The following is an 8,620-nucleotide window of genomic DNA, read 5'->3' on the forward strand; positions in this document are numbered from 1 at the left end:
CAAATTTAATTTATGTTCCCCGATCCTATAAATTATTCATTACGTGGAATAATTTAATCCTTTAAATTTACGGGATATTACAATAACATATTTACAGGAAGTTGGAGTAGAATGCCACAAATTTTGTGTAGCAACTCAAGGTCACTGTTTTGCAACAACAAATGCACAATTAGCAAAGGAAAACACCTAAAGAATAGGAGTACGTCTATTATCGAGAAATAAATAGTGAAACTTTACATATGTAGAGTAAAATAACCAAATTGAAAAATGTAATAAGTTTATAGAGTTGTATTGAAGTTGATTTACTCTATTCATTGGGGACATATTCTATTTTAGAGTTGGGTTGGAGATGGTTTACAGTCAATAGTCGGTGCCTAGCATCAGCAGACTGCCGGCAGACGACCACTAATCAAAATTCCAACCAAATTTCAATGACTAATACCAGAGTCTGACAGCGGACCACCGCTTGTCGGAATCGAACCACCACTCTTCCATTCTGGTAAAAATGCAAATAAAAAAATAAAAATAAGTTAACAATATATATGGTAGAATAGAAAGTGTAACATTTTAAAATTTTAAATGTATTTTAGTAAATAAGTTTTAGAAAGAGGTGAAATATATATTGTTCTCTTATTATTTGAATCAGTTAATTACTTTTACAGCATAATTAATACTCCTACTATCTCATTTAGAAAAAAATATTTTTTTAATAATTGTTTTTTTGTATATGATCTATTTTTTACTACCTTAATAATATTTATTAATTGCCTTTAAAAATAGGAGTTAACGTCCCCCATCAATATATTATGAGCTCTTGCTTTCACTGATCGATCCAATGCATCATAATTATTAGGCTAATGTCTTAAAAAACCCCGATCTCTTAACCCCTTTTCAATCATACCCTGACGTTGAAAATTTGTCAATTTTATCCTATTTTGCATTTTTGTGTTTCAATTGTACCCTGAAAATTTAAATTAACGTCTTTTGCGTTTGGAAATTTGTTTAAAACATTCTTCATGTCTCGCATATATTGATTGTATATTTTTAAAATTTATTTAAATTTAGTTAAATTAATTAAGAATTTAAATTAGTGTTAATTTGATTATGGTTTTTAGTTAGCTTTTAAAAATAAAGGACTTATTTGTACTTTTTTGAATAAAAAAGAATTCAATTTCATGTTTAGACTTAATTAATTGAATGATTTCATCATTTAAGTAAAAAAATTAACAAAAATTAAAATATTGGGGTACAATTGAAAACGAAAAATTCAAAAGTGGGTAAAATTGACAATTTTTCAACGTCGGGGTGGAATCGAAAAAAAGTTTAAAGGTGAGGGGTTTTTGAGTGATTAGGCCTAATTAGTATTATTAGATGATTTATTTATAGGAATCACTTGCATAGAAATAAAATAAGATGATATAGTTTAGTGATTCTCATGTTTTAACTATGCAAATCCAAGCTATTTTACTTTTAAAATAACTACTTAAAAATATTTTGTTATTTCATTTTTTAAATAAGAAAAACATTGGACTGTTTTTATAAAGACAATTTTTCCATTTAAAATCAGTCCCCCTATATTCTTGTACAATGTCCTTAATATTTCCACATGTAACACTCAAAAATATAAATCTCTAATTCATTACCACAAACAACAATCTAATTAATAAGATCTTATTGTTCAAAAGCTTAAACCTCATAATATTCATTTTCAAACACATGTCACACTTTGAAACTTTCATAGTAATCCTATTATTGGAATCCAACACTTTGAATGTTTCTGTTCTAACATCTCTTCGAACCCCTATTTAAGACACAACTCATCATGAGCTTAAACACTATCACACTGAACTCAAAACACTTTCAAACAAACATTTTTTTATAGCTGCAACTAATTAAAATGGCTTCAATTCTAATTCTATCGGTCGCCTTCTTCTTCATTTTTGCTAATCAGTGTACCTCTCGCGAGCTTCATGAATTAACAATGGTGGAAAGGCACGACCAATGGATTGCAGAGTACGGAAAGTCTTATACGAATGACGAAGAGAAATTAAAAAGGTTTGAGATATTCAAGAACAATGTTGAGTTCATTGAGAAATTCAATGCTGGTGGTGAGGAATCATACAAGTTAGGGATTAACCAGTTTGCTGATTTAACCAACGAAGAGTTTAGAGCTTCTTGGACTGCTTATAAGAGACCAGCTGGTGGTTCATTAACGGCTACGACGACACCATTTAAGTATGAAAATGTCACTGATCCACCTTCTGCCGTAGATTGGACGCAAAAACATGCTGTTACTAGTGTCAAAGATCAAGGAACTTGTGGTAACTTACAGTACATTAGTCTCATTTGATGTGGCACCTCTCATAACAATTTCTTTTATTTTTGTCAATTCAATCTATTTTTTATTTGATTAACTTAAAATATTTTGATTTAAGATAAAAATAAATTTTGTATTTGTATTACCTTAATATCATTAAAATTTTAATAAAAAATCATAAGATAAAAGTGTAGTAACATTCCAACTATTTTACTAGCTTAGTAATCTAGCTTAATAATTTTGTATGAATAGGGAGTTGCTGGGCTTTCTCTGCAGTCGGAGCAACCGAAGGACTTCGCAAAATCACAAAAAATGACTTAACATCTCTATCAGTACAAGAGCTTGTAGATTGCGACAATAAAGGTGAAGATAAAGGTTGTGAAGGTGGTTCAATGGAGGACGCTTTCAAGTTCATCATAAACAACCGTGGAATTACCAGCGAAATTAAATATCCATACAAAGGAGCCGACCAAAAATGCGACCCCAAAAAGGTGACTTCACGGGTAGCAACCATAACCGGATACGAAAAAGTTCCAACAAACAGCGAAAAAGATTTGATGAAAGCGGTGGCTAATCAACCAGTAGCTGTCGCAATTGACGCTGGCTCAACATCCTTTCAATTCTACTCCAATGGTGTTTATAGAGGAACCTGTGGAACTGATGTAAATCATGGAGTTTTAGCCGTCGGCTATGGCCACAGTAATACCGCGACAAAGTATTGGCTCGTAAAGAATTCATGGGGAAAGAAATGGGGAGAGAAAGGGTTCGTGAGAATGGAGAGAAATATAGAGTCCAAAGAAGGTCTGTGTGGTATAGCTACGGATTGCTCATATCCAGTAGCTTAGTTTTATTCATTTATTATTAGCGTTTTAGTAATAACTTTTTTAATGATGTAGTTTGGTTCAATTTAGCAACAATTTTTTTTCTGGTCGATCATAATTGAAAATGTGATAAAATTTATTTGTCTTTCCATAGAAATATATATACCTATTAGCTTATAAGGCATCTTCATTGGTTATATATTTTACGCTAATTGTATCATAAAAATATTAAAAATATTATAATATAGTGTGTAATTTAAATTTAAATTTTAACTTCAAAATAAGATGTTATATTGAATGAGAAATTTCTAATTTCTGCAACCGATTCTCATTTTGTATATAAAAAATATAAATGAAATGTAAAAAAATTAGTTTCCTATAAATGTATTGTTAAAATTAATTCTCCAATTTTTTCTTTGTTCAAGAATAAATAGTAGCGTAAAAAAAGAAGAGGTACATGGAGAACGCAGCAGAAATGCATCAAAATATGATGGAAGAAAAGATGACAAATAATAACTAAACTTTGTTAAAAAAAAATTAAATAAATGTTTTTTTAACATAATTAAATAATTAATGATAATTTTTTAATTAATTTATATCAATATGATGATTTGGCATATGCTAAATTTGGCATCAAATTTACCATATGCCAAATTTTTAATAAAATATATTAGTTCAATGAGGATATATTTTACTTTATATATCACTTGGTTCATTATAAAGTACTTTTCGGGAGTTTACTTCTCGGGAAGTTTTAATAAAAAATATTTGTTTCATTTTTTTATTTCACAATAAGTGTAGAACTAGTTTTCACATATCATAATGTGAGTAGAGCGGGGTTCGGGGCGTCTCGCCCTATCTTATGGCTGACTTCGGATCTAAAAAGGTTAATAGAGTCGCCACCTAGCTAAACTAGGAAATGCTTTTTTCTACAGATTAGATAACATCACATGCTTATGGGTAGATTATCGTGTATCAATTCAAAAGACCGGGTTTGATGAACACTACCAAAACTCTTGTACTTGACTTATCGACCACATCGTATTTATAGGATATATCCAGGTATCTCATCTTAATCATACATGTAGTCCATATGATAATGTGTTGGAAATATAAACAAGTCTGGAAAGCGATAAAGCATGTGAGACGCGCATATGACTCGATATGGACTAACATGTGAGACATGTATCATGTACTCCTAAACAAGCATCTAATCCTGGTGGTTTCTATCACGTAACAGACAGAGGTGGATCTTTAGTCAGTTTGCATGCACAAAGCCTAAATATGTCTAAGTGATATTGATTTTATTTTAAGTCATCTTAAATGCCTATACAACCTTCTAATTACATTTTCCTGTCAATCCTATGATTTTTTAGTGATTTGTTGGGCTTGCTGGATTTGGAGCTAAGTTAACGTGAAGTTAATTAGCCTGTCAATATTGAATCTGGACATGCTTTGAAAAGCGATTAAACATTGGAAACATACACACATGCAGTTGGATATACGTACAAGGTTAGAAATACTTTTTAACCTTGTATAACTAGAGTGTTTGGCACTCGTCAGTCGTCTGACTGTCTCTGTTATCAAAATCGGGACTTAGTCAGAACATGGAAATTCTTCGTCTTGTTGATATGGATCTGCTAGTTTTACCTGGGTCGATTTTGAGTTCAAACGTGTAATACCCTGAAAATTGGACGTTTCGGAAGAAAGCGGTGTATATCATTGTGGATCGACAAAATGATAAAATTACAGAATTATCAGAGATAATTAAATAAAAGAGGACCCGAGTAGGTCGATATTGAAGCTCTAATAAAAAAAATTCAATATTTAAAATTCCATTAAAGAAATGGAAATGGACTTAAGAGGAATATATGAAGAAATGGATAAAAGTACAATTAAGCTCAAAATTTGAAAATAATATTTAATTCCCGGAAAATATAATTTAAATAGATTATTGACGGAAATTAGTATTTATAAAAATAATATCGATTATTTGGATATTAGTATTTGCTAAAATAAAATATGAACGGAAAAAGTAAGAAAACAAACGTTTTGGCTCAAATTGGAAATTGAGCGTTTTTGGCCAAAATTTATTAAAATAAATTATCGAAAAATGAAATAATAATATATTTAAATTATATTATTTATTTGAATATAAATAATACGGAATTTATCGAGTTTAAATATTTAAGCGACCGGAGGACAAAATCGAGTGAAAAACAAGCTAGAAATCAAAGTGGTTTGAGTCAATTTCTTCAAGGATAAAAAAGGACTCTTTGTCGAAATTATAAATAGCCAAAGGATTTAATTTTCATTCAGCAATATCAAATATTCTCAGCTGAAGCAAAAGGAGAGATCATCTTCTTCCTCAATGTCACATGCAAAAAGATTCAAATCACCATATCTCACTCGTTTTTAGTCCGATTAAAGCAATTCTTACGGCAATGGAACGAGCATGGAATCCTCTATTGATTGAACCCAGAAAATCAAGGTAATAAGCTCGTTCCTTGGTTAGGGTTTCTGAGTTAATTTCCTATATTGATTGAGTTTAATGGCTATGATGATTTAAAGGTTAAAAATGGTGTTTATGGTGTTTATAGTGTGAAATTGGTTGGTTTAAGCTAATAATTGTGGTGTTTGTTGTGAGAAATGAGCGTTGTGAATATTGTTGTGTTTAGGGGTTATTAATAATATTTCACGGACCTTATGAAAATTATTAGTTCGGACTTTTCAATTTATTTATTTTATTTTATTTCCTTTCTTTTTAATTCTGCTTAAATCCAATTTATCGCGTAATAATTTCTTACTGAAATTATTATTTTACGATAACTTTGATAGACCCACTTTGGTCTAAATCCTTATTATCCAATCTTAATCTGATATTCTCGTTCTTAATCTTCACGGTTATGCCTCGTGGCACTATACGTTAAACCTAAAAATTTAGGTTATTAGAAATGCATATCAAAAGCATGCATATCATTCACATCATATATCATGTATGTCATGCATCATATACTAACCCTTTATGGATGCATCCATATAGGAACAAAAGTTCTGATTGTTTGCTCGTGAAGGCAAGGGTCCAGGGTAATCAGACACTCAAATCAGCTATTCTCGATTGCAGGATGACGCATTGTAACAGTGAGAACCAGATTGCAAGCCAGATTGAACCAAGGTGTTCCACCTAGGAAGTTGAACCGATAATGGAAGAAGGGATCTAGATCCCAGGATTTGAGATATTTCAGGATGTTCTCGAGGACATGAAGAAGGATTCGAAGAATGCTACCCCGCAAGACCTACTTGTTGAGGACTTGTTCGACAACATGTCTAGAAACCCGACCCTTGGGGAGGACACCTTAGCAAACTTGGAAGCATTTGTGCTTAGGAATATTTTTGATTTATTTAATGAAACATGATGTAATTCCAGCATCCATTTATAAGGATGACGACATCTTTGCTTCCAAAGTCAAATAGATAATTAGTAATCATGCGCATTTGTGTGATATCCTACTTGATGAACATGTTATTTTCAATGATCACCCTATACACATATATGACATAAGATCTACTAAAATTGATTTGTACTATATAGGTCCAAAGGAAAATCCTAGAGAAATTTCTATTTCCAACGATCTTACCCCTGATGTGAGAAAGAGTGTCGAACGAGTAATCTTGAAAAGAAAAACAGTTTTTTCTTAGTCTTATGATGACATGCCAATAAACCAGATTTGAAGCTGATAAAACAAAAACTCAGGAGATTGAGCGCCTGCCAGCATGATGTTCTCATTTATGGTCGGGTTCTCTGGATACAACCAGATTATGATGACTTTGATAGACAAAATCAAAATCGCCTTCATCACAAAATAGGGAACTTACTACTGTCGAGTAAGGCCATTTGGGCTGAAGAACGCAGGTGCTGCCTACCAGAGGATGGCTATAACCATTTTCCACAATATGATCCATGAGGAGGTCAAAGTCTATGTTGATGATATGACGATAAAATTAGACACAGAGAGTGTTCATTGGGAAACCCTCGATAAATTCCTAGCAAGGGTTGAACGTTATAATCTAAGGCCCAATCCCAAGAAATGCATTTTTGGGGTGACAGAAGTAAAACTGCTGGGACACATAGTCGGTAGACACATAATCAAAATTGACCCAGACAAGGTGAAGGCTATGTGTGAGTTGATGGTGCTGAAGACAGAATCAGGGGTAAGGGGTTTCATCGGAAGATTACAATGCATCTTCTAGTTCATTGTGAGGATAACATCAGCTTGCAGCCTGATCTTCAAGATGCTCAAGAAAGACCAGGCAGTGGTATGAAATGACCAATGTAAAAAAGCATTCGATAAAATAAGAGAGTATTTGATCAAATCCACTAGTCTCGAGACCACCAAAAAATGGAAGGTTGATGATCCTGTATTTGGCCATGGAGACAAACTCCATAGGGGCGATGATGGCCCAAGAGAATGAATATGGTGTCTAACACGCTAAGGGTATGAAAACCGAACAAAAAAAAATTTGGGCAATTTTCCATGTAGACCGAATCAGAAAACCAACCGGTTCAGTTTAAAAAAATATTTTTTCCTAAAATTTCGGTTCGTTTTTTTTTAAAAGCAAAAAATCGGTACGGTTTTGTTCAAACCGGTTCAATCTCGTTTCAATCTTACAATTATGTTGATTATTAAACTTCCTAAAAATAAACACATCTGTTTCAGTCGGATTTTCCAATTGCACTCTTTAGTAATGCACTTTACAATAAATATAAGCTTGCACGATTTATTAACTTTGTATTGAAAATGACCTTTATAGCACAAACTGCTAACACTTTCTTCAATATTTCGTTGTTCTTGAATTTCTGACCTTCTCTCATCTCTGTGTATCTTGCCTCTATAATTATAAACATTTCCTCATTCAACTTTACTAATTCTGGAATACAATGTGCCATAACCAATTCCAAATTTGTTGCGTCTGTAAACGTTTTGTATTTAATTCACATCCTTTGTTGATATTTGAGAGTTTTTCAAACACATTTTCTGAAAACTTGCAAGTTTTTTCTTCAGAAATTTCATATAACAGATTTATGATCCGTTGAATAGAAAGAGCAACGCTCTGACAGATTTTGTATATCAACATAAATTGGAAATATTGTGCTATCTATTTCTCTATTTTTCAATGTAAAAATAAAAAGAAAGCGACAAATCATCATCTACTAAAATTGCCGATACACAACTCTTCACCTAAAAACCGAAGTTAATATGATAAAACATATTATTACACCAATAATACACCAATAATGCACAAATAATTCAGCAACAATATATGACAGATACACTAACGTACATTAGACTAATTATATATCAACAATAGACTAATAATACACCAACATTACACTAACAATATAGCAAAAATAAATCAAAAATACACCAACATTACACCAATAATACACTATAAATTATTCATTATTCAACATACATATTAT

The 8,620-nt window shown here is 31.8% G+C and overlaps 1 protein-coding gene across 1 annotated transcript; it reads left to right on the forward strand.

Annotated features, from left to right (window-relative positions):
* Positions 1 to 1,828: 1,828 nt before the first annotated feature.
* LOC126655111 (senescence-specific cysteine protease SAG39-like) lies at positions 1,829 to 3,248 on the forward strand. The gene is made up of 2 exons (XM_050349112.2): positions 1,829 to 2,321; positions 2,570 to 3,248. Exons 1-2 carry the CDS (start codon positions 1,898 to 1,900, stop codon positions 3,160 to 3,162), a joined length of 1,017 nt encoding a protein of 338 aa, XP_050205069.1. The 5' UTR covers positions 1,829 to 1,897; the 3' UTR covers positions 3,163 to 3,248.
* The last annotated feature ends 5,372 nt before the right edge of the window (positions 3,249 to 8,620 follow it).

This window comes from Mercurialis annua, linkage group LG7 (genome assembly GCF_937616625.2).
Source record: "Mercurialis annua linkage group LG7, ddMerAnnu1.2, whole genome shotgun sequence".
NCBI lineage: Eukaryota > Viridiplantae > Streptophyta > Magnoliopsida > Malpighiales > Euphorbiaceae > Mercurialis > Mercurialis annua.

What these genes read in the sequence shown, in the direction of transcription:
- LOC126655111 (XM_050349112.2), top strand. Translation starts at nt 1,898, where the DNA reads ATGGCTTCAATTCTAATTCTATCGGTCGCCTTCTTCTTCATTTTTGCT. An exon ending in CAAAGATCAAGGAACTTGTG is followed by an intron (nt 2,322 to 2,569) that starts GTAACTTACAGT and finishes TTGTATGAATAG; the next exon opens with GGAGTTGCTGGGCTTTCTCT.